This window comes from Narcine bancroftii, chromosome 5 (genome assembly GCF_036971445.1).
Source record: "Narcine bancroftii isolate sNarBan1 chromosome 5, sNarBan1.hap1, whole genome shotgun sequence".
NCBI lineage: Eukaryota > Metazoa > Chordata > Chondrichthyes > Torpediniformes > Narcinidae > Narcine > Narcine bancroftii.
The window spans coordinates 78,877,376-78,891,701 of NC_091473.1; the positions used below are offsets into that span (position 1 = coordinate 78,877,376).

Here is a 14,326-nt window from a genome sequence, read left to right on the forward strand (position 1 = left end):
ATAGATGGAGATTAAACTCCATGTTACTCAAAAGGCAGGATTTTAGAGAATTCATTGAAAGACAAATTAAAATGTATTTTGAAATAAACACGGAATCAGTGAAAGATAAGTTTATACTATGGGATGCAATGAAAGCGTTCATTAGAGGGCAAATAATAAGTTATGTAACCAAGATGAAGAAGGACTATAATCAAGAAACAGAGCAGTTGGAAAGGGAAATAGTAAATATAGAAAAAGAATTAGCAATGAAGGAAGATACAACTAAAAGAAGAGAAATGGCAGATAAAAAAATAAAATATGAAACACTACAAACATATAAGGTGGAGAAGAATATAATGAAGACAAAACAGAAATATTATGAACTAGGGGAAAAAACGCACAAAATTCTAGCATGGCAGCTTAAGACAGAACAAGCTAAGAAAATGGTATTGGCATCAAGGAAAAAAGACAAACAAATCACATATAATCCAAAGGAGATCAAGGAAAACTTTAGAGAATTCTATGAACAATTATACCAAACTGAAAACGAAGGGAAAGAAGGGAAAATAAATGAATTTTTAACTAAAATTGAACTACCAAAACTACAAATAGAGGAACAAAATAAATTAACAGAACCATTTGGAATAGTAGAAATACAAGAGATAATAAAAAAATTACCAAATAATAAGACACCAGGAGAGGATGGATTCCCAATAGAATTCTATAAAACATTTAAAGATTTATTAATTCCTCCCCTCCTGGAAGTAATCAACCAGATTGATAAAACACAAAGCTTACCAGATTCATGTAAAACAGCAATAATTACAGTAATACTAAAGCAAGGGAAAGATCAACTTGCACCATCATCATATAGACCAATATCTTTACTTAACACAGATTATAAGATAATAGCTAAACTATTAGCAAACAGATTAGCAGAGTATGTACCGAAAATGGTAAATCTAGACCAAACTGGATTTATTAAAAAAAGACGCACAACAGACAATATTTGTAAATTTATTAACTTAATTCATGCAGTAGAAGGGAGTAAAGCGCCAACAGTAGCAGTTGCTTTAGACGCAGAGAAGGCCTTTGACAGAGTAGAATGGAATTATTTATTCAAAGTATTGCAAAAATTCAGTTTACCAGAGAAGTATATTAATTGGATTAAACCATTATATAAGGGACCATTGGCGAAAGTGACAGTAAATGGATATGTATCAAAGCAATTTAACTTAAGCAGGTCAACACGGCAGGGATGCCCACTATCACCTTTATTGTTCACGTTAGCTATAGAACCACTAGCAGAATTGATAAGAACAGAAAATAATATAAAAGGGATAAAAATAAAAGACAAGGAATATAAAATCAGTTTATTTGCGGATGATGTTATAGTATACTTAACAGAACCAGAACTATCAATAAAAGAATTATATAAGAAATTGAAGGAATATGGAGAAGTGTCGGGTTACAAGATTAACGTAAATAAAAGTGAAGCAATACCTATGAATAATCCGGATTTCTCAAAATTTAACAAGGAATCACCATTCAGATGGCAAGTTCAAGCAATAAGATACCTAGGTATACAAATAAAAACCTCGGCCAACTATATAAACTCAATTATTATCCACTAATGAAAAAATTACAGGACGATTTAGAGCATTGGAAAGATTTACCACTAACACTAATAGGAAGGATAAACTGTATTAAAATGAACATTTTTCCAAGGATATTATACCTATTTCAGGCATTGCCAATATACCTGACATAGAAATTCTTCAAGGAGTTAAAGAAAATAATAAGGAAATTTTTATGCAAAGGGGGGAAACCGAGGATAGCACTAGATAAATTAACAGAATGGTATAAACAAGGAGGCTTACAACTGCCAAACTTTAAAAATTATTATAGAGCTGCACAATTAAGATACCTATCAGATTTTTATCAAACAAAGGAAAAGCCAGATTGGACTAGATTAGAATTAGATAAAATAGGGGAAAAGATACCTGAACACATATTATATAAATGGGATGAAAAATTGGTACAATATAGAAGTTCTCCAGTATTACATCATCTACTCAATATTTGGAAGAAGATTCATGTAGAAAGAAATAAAACAAATTATCAATTACCAAAACTAATATTGACGCAAAACAAGTTTACAATAGATAACCTTTCCTTTAGAGAATGGGAGAAAAAAGGGATCAAAAGAATAGAAAATTGTTTTTCAGGAAATAGATTATTATCCTTTGAACAAATGAAAGATAAATACAATATAACTCAAGATATAGTGCTGGCATATTACCAATTGAGATCCTACTTGAAGGACAAATTAGGAAGCAGTCTGAGTTTACCAGAGGGAAGTAGCTTTGAATATGTGATTACAGATACAATGATAATCAAAAGATTTATAAAAATATGTATATTAAACTGCAAGAAAAGGAGAATGAGGAAACAAATGGTAAAACTAAACAAAAATGGGAACAAGATTTAAATATAAAGATAAAAAAGGAAACATGGGAGAAGTTATGTTCTGGAACGATGAGAAATACAATAAATACGAGGTTACGTATGATACAATATAACTGGATACACAGGCTATACATTACACCTCAAAAGTTAAATAAATGGGACCCAACAGTATCTGATAGATGTTTTTGATGTAAAAAAGAAATGGGAACAACAATTCATGCAATCTGGACATGTGAGAAAGTAGAAAAATTTTGGGAAGATCTAAACCAAATATTAAATAAAATTACAGAAAACAATATACCAAAGAATCCAGAGATCTTCCTCCTAAGTAACATAAAAAACAAAGAATTTGGAATTGATTTGGAGGATGCACAAAAAAGATTTGTTAAGATAGCTCTAGCCGTAGCAAAAAAATGTATTATGTCAACCTGGAAATCGGAAGATAATTTGAAAATACAACAATGGTATATAGAAATGAATAAATGTATTCCATTAGAAAAAATAACATATAGTTTAAGAAATAATATTGAAATATTTGAACAAATATGGGAGCCTTACATGAAACACAATAGCGAAAACCTACCGGGGACATTCACTACCTAAATTAACGAAAGGAGAAGGAAATGAAAAGAATTGACTCAGTGGAATTTCTTGTTTATTTTTATTGAATGAAAACATTGTTTGACTGGTTTAATGTATCCTAGATTTTGTACTTTAAATGGACGGGAGGGGGGAGGTAGGGAGGGTGGGATGGGAGGAGGGAGTGGGGGGGGAGAAAATGGCACTGTATATATTTGAAAAGGAAAAAGTATGTATCATGGTTAATGTGGTTTATGGTGTGAAAAATAAAAAAATTTTAAAAAAAAGAAACAGAATGACAAATTACTGAATCTTTCTAGTAACAGTGATGATCACAAACTTATGAAAAATAGGAAAACACTACATAGGGAGAAAAATTAAGATATTGACTGTGTGATATAGAATGGATTCGACAATGAAGAAGGGAACATATTGTTGGTAATGAAACAAGTTAGAATGTATTATAAAGAATTGAACATTGAAGGAGAGTGTCAATATTCAGAAGGTAGGCTGCACTAATTTAAGAAGCGTCATGATGTAAAATATCTGAAAATCTGTGGTGAAAAAGCTTCTGCAGATTACGAAGCTGAGGAAAATTACATCGACGAATTTGCAAAGATCGTTTCTGATGAAAACCTTTCTCCTGAACAAATTTATAATGCTGATGAAACAGTTTTGTACTGGCGCTACGTTCCAAGAAAAACTTTAACAACGGCAGATGATATAGCACCAACAGGTTTTAAGGATGCAAGGAAAGGTTAACTATTCTTGGATATGTCAATGCAGTAGGCACACACAAGGTGAAGTTGGCAGTCATTGGAAAAAGCCAACGTCCGAGATGTCTGAAAGACGTACTTAATTTGTCTGTGCATTATTACGCAAACAGGAAAGCATGGGTAACCCAACAAATATTTTCTGACTGGTTCAATAACCACTTTGTACCAGCGGCACGAGCTCATTGTAGACTAACTGGACTGGAATAAAACTGTAAAATTCTATTGTTACTGGACAACTACTCTGCACATCCCCCTGCTGAACTTCTTGAGAAAAATAATGTTTTCGGCATTTACTTGCCTCCCAATGTGACATCTATTTTACAGCCTTGTGACCAAGCAATTTTACACTCCCTGAAGAGCAAGTATAAAAATAATTTTATGGACTGTGTGCTTGAAAGGAGTAAGAATGCAAGACTACCTGAAAGAGTTCATACTTAAGGAAGCCATTTATGCAGTTGCTACTGCTTGGAATGATGTTGATAAATCAACACTAACAAATGCTTGGCACAGAATTTGGCCAATAACGATGTTTGATGAAAATGATCCTATCAATGATGAGTTTGAAGGATTTTGTGTCACTCATGAGAAGAAGATGATATCAGACCTCTTAACTTTCATTAAAAGTCTATCGGATGGAAGTCTAAGTAAGCTAGAAGAAGCAGACATTGAAGAAATGCTAAATATTGACAATGATGCACCTGTTGTGCATTCCTTGAGTGATGGGGAAATTGCTGAAATGGTGTTAAATACAGATAAGAATGAAGATTGTAGTGATGATGACATAGTGAACACAGGTGAAAACATTCCTATAGCTGATATAGTGAAACTTTGTGATCAGTTCATAGCTGGCCTTAAACAACGTCCATTTATCAATGAGCAACAGATTATGGGAGTTTACTCAATTAAAGAGACATTGCTTGGACAAAAACCTATGCTGATGAGACAGGTGACACTTGAAGAAGTCTGTAAAAATGCCTTCTCTCATAGCGCTACTTCATCACTTTAGAATCCCATTCCTAGCCCATAGTTGGAAGTCTGCCTGCAATCTGATTACGACATTGGTGACACTGACGTACCCTCTCCCACAGCTTAACTGCAGCTACGTATTTAGCCTAGTTTGAACAAATTTATGGCTATAGCATATAAATAAACTGTAATAGTATTTGTATTCTTTCTTTATTCAAATTAGTGTGAATACTCATGCGCCTCTCTACAGGAATATTACGGTAATGTGTATACTTATGGATCATGTATTTTCGTTTCAAATTATCCCACTACAGGTATTTCATTATTCATTACCAGGATATTACTCTATAAATAAATTATAATAATGTTTTCCTATTGATTGTGAATATTCATATGTTCTTGCTGCCATAGTAGGACATCTGTTTTGATGTCTAGCTTACAGTCGGGCTTTCGTTCCAAAATCTGGAAAAATCTGAAATTCAGAACTCGCTCTCCCCCAAGGGTTCCAGATAAAGGATCGGTACCTGTTTTAAATTCGTGGTATGACAAGGGCATAAGATATATTAAAGACTGCTATGCAGAAGGATCTCTTATGTCCTTCAATCAACTAAAACACGGAGTGGCCAATGGGACCTTCTTTTGTTTTCTCCAGCTTAGATCATTCTTAAGAGAAAGATGGGGACCAACAATGAACCCCATCTGAAATTAGTGAAACAGAAAGAAGAGTTTGGATGGGGAATACACCCAAATTTATAACAAAAATTTACTATGCTCTCCAGAGTGGAAATGCAAAACCATGGTTGCAGAGGTCAAGGAAGAGATGGGAGTCAGACTTGGGTGTGGTGATTTCAGAAAGAAGCTAGTCAGTTTGTTTTTAGGACAGCATGACATCAATTATAAATGCAAGATATGGATTGGTTCAATATAATTCCATAGATCAAAAGCAGAAATATCAGAGATGTGTTGCAAATGTGCGACTGAGTCAGGAACTTTTCTACGTGCTACATGATTGTGCATGAAGGTGAGGCCATTTTGGCAAGACATCACAGAAACATTAGCCAGGATAACGGGAGTGGCATTCATGGGCAACCCGGAGCTATATCTACTAGGTAATTTCATGGAAATAAGCAACAAATTGAATAAATATAAAATCTCATTTATAAAAATAGCACTGGCAGTAGCAAAAAAATTATATTGTGATCACTTGGAAGTCTGGCTTCCCTCTAATTATAGCATGAACAGAAATGAACAGCTGTATACCTATGGTTAAAAAAAAAATCACATAATTTAAGGATCTTGCAGCCATAACTGGACCTTATAGGGGTCTAAATACAGTAATAAAAGACTATAAATGTTACTATTATACATATCCAAACATGATTTCCCCAATTGTATTTTATATATTTAAAAGATATGCAAGTTTTGACAATGTGCAGATATGTATGTATGGAAAGAGAGAGGGAAGGAGGGACTGTTTTGCTTTTGTTGTTGTTTGTGAGAGAAAGTTTAATATATTGTTATATTGAAGATTTTATTAGGTATATTTTTGAAAAAAAAATCAAAAATAAAATATTCAAAAAAAATCAGATGCACCAATTCTGAAACATAGCTCTTTTAAATACATTTGTATCTGCACTGAATTCTGAAATTTAATTTTTATTGTCACATATGTACTGAGTTGTGTTCTAGCTATGCAACTCAAACCATACTGAACAACAGCAGGTTGTGCAAGAGTAAAACAAAAGTGCAGGATATAGTACTAAAATAAGTCAAAGACTGAAGGATTTGGTGTGATGAGACTAAGTGGAGTGGATAAAAGTAGGGTGCCATTCCAGTTTCTGCTTGACCTTCAAGAGTTCAGGTGCAGCAGTCAAGTTAAATAATTAAGCCAATTTGCATTAATATGCTCCTTAACCTCAAATCAATGATGGAAAAAAAGTACTGACCAATGGGCATTTCAAAAATGTCATTTCTGTCAACAGTTGAAATTGTTGGTAAAACAATCTAATTTTTTTTTCCAGATGTCTTTGTTGCATTCACTTACCTGTTGCTGAAAGGCCTCACTCGAACAGCAACAGTAACAGCACTGTCTTCTCCATTTGGACAATCAATCCTAGTGCATGGTCTCTGGAATAAAACTGCCTGTTGAAGACTTCTTGTAAGTGCACCATTTCTGGGTGGTTTTTGGTCACCATTATTGTCTAAATTTGATGAGTATTTTAAGTTATTAATCCCACAATTCATTTCTGACTCTGTGGTTTGGAAACCTTTGGCCATTGGTTTAATAGAAAAATTAGGTGGATTTTTGGTTTCTTGCTCAGTATCATGCTTCATTGTGAATTTGATTCCACCGCTTGTTAAAGCCCTGGTTCTAGGTACATTCCGCTCAGTGGGTACTTTAAAGGTCTTTTTATCTGCTTCTTGCTTGTTCACATTTCCAGTAGATCGACCAACTGCCTCCCTTTTAACAGGTGCAGCTGTCCATTTGCTCAGGGTCTCCTTTTTTTTGACAGTTATTGAATTTTCCTGTTCCTGGCCACCTGAAGACTGCTTTGCAGTTGTTGAAGGATTATTTCTGGTATCCATTGTCTTTTGTATTAATGAAGCATCTGCAGACGATCCAAAACTTATCAAATTGGTGTACTTTGTTTGCAATTGTTTACGACTCGGGCCCAGAGCGGAGGACATTAGTAAATTTCCTTGTGAAGTTTCTTCCAGATTGTTAATTCTTTTTGAGTTACTCGCTTTAATGCGGCGTTGCAAAGTGAGCCTTTTAGCTCCTTCACCCACATCAACATTTATATCAGTTTCACCACGAACGCAGGAATTTCCTTTCTCTGCAGTTTTTCTTCTCTGGAGGGTCAACCTCAGCTCAGAGTTCGACAGCATCGATGCACCTGGAGTTCTTGTGCTAGAAGGCACTATCTGTGTCTTGTAAATTTCATTGCCTTCATCCAGAGAGAATGGTGACTCTCCTTGGGTCTGATTGCCTTGCCGCAGGGATGGAGGGTGGGTACTAAATTTTCTGCTTTCTTTCCTCAGGATGTTGTCTGGATTTTTCCGCAATGAACTCAGCACACCAATTACCATGTTCCAATTTCTAGAAAATGGGGTATAAATGGACAATTTCCTTTGAAGGATTTTGACAAGTCTTCTCAAAGTAATGACTCTATTTGCAACTCACCAAGGGAGCTAAACCAGAGCAGAAATATCATCAGTAGACATGCTTATAAATTTTACAGAAGTATACAAAAATTACAAGAGAATTAAAATTCAAATTGATATTTTCCATCAATGAATCTGACTACTACTGCATTAACAAACCTGACAATTTCACGAATAGTTTGCTGTATTTTATTTTGAGAATCTCATGTTTAATAACATGCTCAAGAGGAGATGCTGCATATATATATACTTTTATAGTCGAGCAGCATTTCAAAACTACAATTGCTGTGCAATCACAAGCACACTATTTACTCAATGTATCAATGCAATTTTCAAAACATTTTATAAATAACCAACAAATCTGCTGCTTCACCGAATTTTGCATCATCTTTCATTGGTGTATTTCATTCAGTGTCAAAAGAATGCATGAATACGGATTTAATAAGTGTGGCAGTAGGATAGAAGGGAGGTATCATCTCTCCGGCAATATCTCGTTCATCTGTCAAAACATTTATTCTTTTGACCAACTTTAGATGCAATTATTCAAACTACAGGTCATTCAAAACTGACTTACGCCGTTGAATCCCCAACCCTCAAACTCCCATTCTTGTGTCTCAGTCCGGGCGGTCACCCCTCCTGATCGATGACACCACTCCCCACATCCCTTCTTCACCGTTGCCTCCCTGTTTGCTTCATCCCAGCGATCAGGAAAGGGCTGACGCGGAGTTAGCGATGTCTTGGACAACCAGCAACCATCTCCCCACCATCTCCCCCACCCCCACGACAATGCCTGAATAGGGAAGTAACCAGTCGGGCGCTCCTCTCACTCTCCTTTTACCTCGGACAAACCCAATGGGTTTGTTTACAACTAACTGAACAGGGAGAGAGGGGACGTGACAAGGTAGGGACGGCCTCAACCCAACGGAAGAAACCGCGAAAGACCGGGGGGGGGGTGCGGGGGAAGAAGGAAGAAAGACCGGGGGAGCGGGGGAAGAAGGAAGAAAGAGCGTGAAAAAAAGGGAGATGCGGTTGACGACGGCGCCGCGCGCATCGCTTGTTCACTCACCCGCCCGCCTCGCCTATTCGAATGTGGCAGCCCCGGCCACCCATTGGCTGGTTCCACGCCTGTGACGTTGCGCGCGATGACGAGCGGTCGGCTGACAGACGTCGATGGGTTTCCGCAGCGCGCGGAACGCCCACTGCCTCCACTTCAGCGAACGACAGCCGAAGGAAATTCCTTTCCATTCTCAGTTTGGGCACGTTGCTTCCCGGAAGTGGGGGAAGTAGGAGAATCTAGTGGAGTGAACGTAAAAGTTTTCTTGTCCAAAAAAAAGATCAGAATTAGAGAACGGTTTCGAATACACATTTACACGGTAACCAAAATATATTAAGATCAGACCGAAAGGAAACATTAAAAAAAAACTGAATATAATCAGATTCAGAATTTATTGCCATCAACATGGCACAAAATTGGGTGTTTTGCAGCAGCATCATCTTACAATATTTTGATGTTATTCTTTGTTGGGCTGGGGAGGGAAAGATTGGTTCTCAGTTATATTAGTCATCAGCCACTGGTGGGTGGTCTACACCCAAGTTTTGTTTAGGGGTTACTACCTTTTGGTATTTTGGTGGGGGGGGGGGGTAGTTTCTTTCTTTTTGATTTTTTATTTTCAATTTATTTAGTCTTTAATTTGTGGTTTTTCTTTCTCCTATTGGAAGACCTATTTACATTGCTTTGAATTTTTATATAATGATATTATTAGTTCTTAGTAATATTAGTTCACGGACAAGTTGCTCTTGTGTCTTGGTGTGAACTTGCAGGTGCCTCAGATTGAAGAGACTGCCATCCGTGCGGTACCGGATGTAAACAGCGTCTTCATTGTTGACGTCTTTCATGGCTTGTTTCAGCATCATGCTGAAGAAGACTGAAAAGAGGGTTGGTGCGAGAACGCAGCCTTGCTTCAATTCATTGTTAATGGAGAAGGGTTCAAAGAGCTCATTGCTGTATCTGACCCGACCTTGTTGGTTTTCGTGCAATTGGATAACCATGTTGAGGAACTTTGGGGGGCATCCAAGGCGCTCTAGTATTTGCCAAAGCCCTTTCCTACTCACAGTGTCGAAGGCTTTGGTGAGGTCAACAAAGGTGATGTAGAGTCCTTTGTTTTGTTCTCTGCACTTTTCTTGGAGCTGTCTGAGGGCAAAGAGCTACTCTTTGCAGACGATGCTGCTTTAGTTGTCCATTCAGAGCCAGCTCTTCAGCGCTTGACGTCCTGTTTTGCGGAAACTGCCAAAATGTTTGGCCTGGAAGTCAGCCTGAAGAAAACTGAGGTCCTCCATCAGCCAGCTCCCCACCATGACTACCAGCCCCCCCCCAACATCTCCACTGGGCACACAAAACTCAAAACGGTCAACCAGTTTACCCATCTCGGCTGTACCATTTCATCGGATACAAGGATGGACAACGAGATAGGCAATAGACTCGCCAAGGCAAATAGCGCCTTTGGAAGACTACACAAAAGAGTCTGGAAAAACAACCAACTGAAAAACCTCACAAAGATTAGCGTATACAGACCCTTTGTCATACCCACACTCCTGTTGGGCTCCGAATCATGGGTCCTCTACCGGCATCACCTACGGCTCCTAGAACGCTTCCACCACCGTTGTCTCCGCTCCATCCTCAACATTCATTGGAGCGACCTCATTTCCAACATCGAAGTACTCGAGATGGCAGAGGCTGACAGAATCGAATCCACGCTGCTGAAGATCAAACTGCGCTGGGTAGGTCACGTATCCAGAATGGAGGGCCATCGCCTTCCCAAGATCGTGTTATATGGCGAGCTCTCCACTGGCCACCGAGACAGAGGTGCACCAAAGAAGAGGTACAAGGACTGCCTAAAGAAATCTCTTGGTGCCTGCCACATTGACCACCACCAGTGAGCTGATATCGCCTCAAACCATGCATCTTGGTGCCTCACAGTAGGAGGAAAAAACCTAACACCCAACCCCAACCAACCAATTTTCCCTTGCAACCGCTGCAACCGTGTCTGCTTGTCCCGCATCGGACTTGTCAGCCACAAACGAGCCTGCAGCTGATGTGGACATTACTCCTCCATAAATCTTCGTCTGCGAAGCCAAGCCAAAGAGAAGAGAGTAATATCAGTAGATATGTCAAAGTTGAGGTTTGCTACTTTTAATGTTCGAGATTTAAACAGTCTGATTAAATGTAAGCGCATTTTGGCGTATATTAAGAAAATGAAAATTGACGTTGCTTTTTTACAAGATACACATTTGAATGTCAAAGAAAGTATGAAATTGAAGAAGGACTGGGTAGGGCATGATTATTCTTCATTTAATTCCAGGACTAAATGTGTAGCAATTTTGATACATAAGAATTTATCTTTTGAGTTACAATCAATGGAGGAAAAGGCAGGATGTATTCTTAAATTAAATTGTAAGATTTTTAGTGAATTTTGGACTTTACTTAATATTTATGCTCCAAATATAGATGATGAAAAATTTATTTCTGATGCATTTTTATATCTGGGTCAGGCTAATGATAATGTTTTAGTTGGTGGTGATTTTAATTGTGTTTTGGAATCTTTATTAGATAAATTTCTGAAGAAAGTTAAGAAATCTAAAATGGCAGTTCAGGTTCAGGCGTTGAAGAAAGATCTTAATTTAGTGGAGATTTGGAGACGTCTTAATCCGACAGAGAAGGATTTCTCCTTTTATTCAACTAGACATGAATCATTTTCTAGGATTGACATTTTTCTTTAGTATTGGCACATTTACAGGGGAAAATACAACAAGCGGAATATAAAAGTAGGGTGATTTCAGATCATTCTTTGTTATACTTTACATATGCAACCTCTGAGAAAACTCAGGTGGCCTATCGTTGGAGGTTTAATATAATGTTATTAAAAAATACGGAATTTATTGATTTTTTTGAAAAAACAAATTAATTTTTTTTTAAAGAAAATTCTAACTCTTTTCAAAGTAAATTTGTATTATGGGATGCTATGAAAGCTTATTAGTTATACTTCTAAAATAAAAAAAGAATCGGTTAAATCAGAGTCTTGAGTTAGAGAAACGGATTAGTGAGTTAGAAAAGGAATTTCAGAAAGATGCTACAGAAGATCAGAAAATAGAATTGTCTAGATTGAAAATGGAATATAATACTTTACAATCTTATCAATTTGAATGTATGATTAACAGGACTAAACAACGATATTATGAATGGGGATAGAAAGCACATAAGGTATTGGCATGGCAATTAAAGAAGGAACAGGTTTCGAGGACTATTAATGCTATCAGACGGAATTCGCTTATAAAATTATAGCTAAAATTTTAGCGAATAGATTGGCTAAATTTTTACCTGAACTGATTCATATGGATCAGACAGGTTTCATAAAGAATAGATATGCCTCGGATAATATTTTACGTGTGATTAGTTTGATTAATAGATTTTGACAATCTTCAGACCATCCGATGGTGATATCTTTAGATGCCGAAAAAGCGTTTGATAGAGTTGAGTGGAATTTTTTGTTCAAAGTTTTGGAAAAATTCAAGTTTGATCTTTTTTTTTAAAATCGGTTGGATTAAGGCTTTATATAGTAAACCGGTAGCTAGAGTACTGATGAATGGTTTGATTTTAGAACCATTTAAATTGACCTGATCTACTCGCCAAGGTTGTCCTTTATCACCAGCTTTATTTGTGTTAGTGATCGAACCTTTGGCACAGTTGATAAGACAAAATACACAGATACAAGGTATGAAAGTTTTAGATGAGGAATATAAAATTAATTTATTTGCCAATGATGTATTGGTGTATCTAACAAATCCAGCTCAATCACTTTTTCATTTGAAGGAATATTTGATGCAATGTGGATGCCTTTCTGGATATAAAGTTAACTGGGAAAAAAGCGCAATATTACAGGTGAGTGAAGGAGATTATTCAGCTTATAAGAATATTCTCAATTTGAAATGGATGGATCGAATTAAGTATTTGGGTATAATTATGGATGCTAATTATCAATCTTTATATAAATTAAATTATGTTCCGTTAATAAAAAAAATTAAAACCGATTTAATTAAATGGAAAGATTTACCTATTAATTTATTGGGTAGAATAAATACAATTAAGATGAATATTTTTCCACGTATGCAATATTTATTTCAATCTTCCGTATTTACTTGATTTTTTTTTTCAAGATTTGAATAAAATGGTTAGGGAATTTTTATGAAGAGGTAAATTTTCAAGAGTAGCTTTGAATAAATTAACTTGGAAATATGACTTTGGATTACGTTTACCACATTTTCAAAATTATTATGAAGCAGCCCAATTTAAATTTATTAGTTCATTGATGGATTTGGAACGGCCCCCTAATTGGGCCAAAATTGAGATGGCAAATATCTCTGAATTTGAAATACATCAATTTTTGTTTTGATGGAATGTAAATTTGTTACAGCAACATAATGTGCCTATATTAAAACATTTAATGAAGTTATGGATAAAGAAAAAGAAAATGATAGGTTCTAGGGGTGCATTATCGGCCTTGACTCCGTTGTATAATAATCAACTTATTTCTTTCTCAATACACAATCGAAGTTTATTATATTGGAGATTTAAATGTGTGGAAAATTTGGGAGATTGTTTTAAAAAAGGTAATTTTTTATTTTCTGACCAGATGAGGGACAGTTATGGTATTGATAAGAATTCTTTGTTTCTTTATTATCAAATTCAATCGTTGGTAAAACATGTGTTTGGTAGAGATATGATCTTACCTGAAATGACTAAATTTGAGACTTTTCTTATGAAGGCACCAGAGAAGGGTTATATTTCATTTATGTATCAAATATTACAGGATGGTATGGATAAAAAGGGTTGGGATAAATCCAAATGGGAAGTGGATATCAGTTTTACTTTCTCTGAGGATGATTGGTCAGATATTTGTTATGATACTGTAACTAGACTGATAAATGCACGCTATGCAATGATTACCATATAACCACTTACAGCACAGAACAGGCCAGTTCGGCCCTACTAGTCCATGCCGTAGCAAATCCCCACCCTCCTAGTCCCACTGACCAGCACCCGGTCCATACCCCTCTAGTCCCCTCCTATCCATGTAACCAATGATCCCGCCTCGACCATGTCTGCCGGAAGCTCATTCCACATCTCCATCACCCTCTGCGTAAAGAAATTTCCCCTCATGTTCCTCTTATAATTTTCTCTCTTCAATCTTAAACCATGTCCTCTAGTTTAAATCTCTCCCTTTCTTAATTGAAAAAGCCTATCCACATTTACTCTGTCTGTCCCTTTTAAAATCTTAAACACCTCTATCAAATCCCCTCTCAATCTTCTATGCTCCAGAGGAAAAAGCCCCAGTCTG

The 14,326-nt window shown here is 36.4% G+C and overlaps 1 protein-coding gene across 7 annotated transcripts in view; it reads right to left on the bottom strand.

Annotated features, from left to right (window-relative positions):
• The window catches only part of kif14 (kinesin family member 14), a 154,258-nt gene extending 145,346 nt beyond the window's left edge, over positions 1-8,912 (bottom strand). For 4 of the 7 annotated variants that reach the window (XM_069937936.1, XM_069937935.1, XM_069937934.1 and 1 more), the window contains exons 1-2: positions 8,509-8,901; positions 6,814-7,869 (exon numbers count right to left, since the gene is read on the bottom strand). In XM_069937936.1, coding sequence (XP_069794037.1) covers positions 6,814-7,859 — 1,046 coding nt within the window. In that variant the 5' untranslated portion in view covers positions 7,860-7,869; positions 8,509-8,901. Of the gene's footprint in view, positions 1-6,813; positions 7,962-8,508 lie in introns of all 7 variants that reach the window. The other 3 variants (XM_069937933.1, XM_069937938.1, XM_069937937.1) reach the window with 3 other exon arrangements.
• Positions 8,913-14,326: the final 5,414 nt, after the last annotated feature.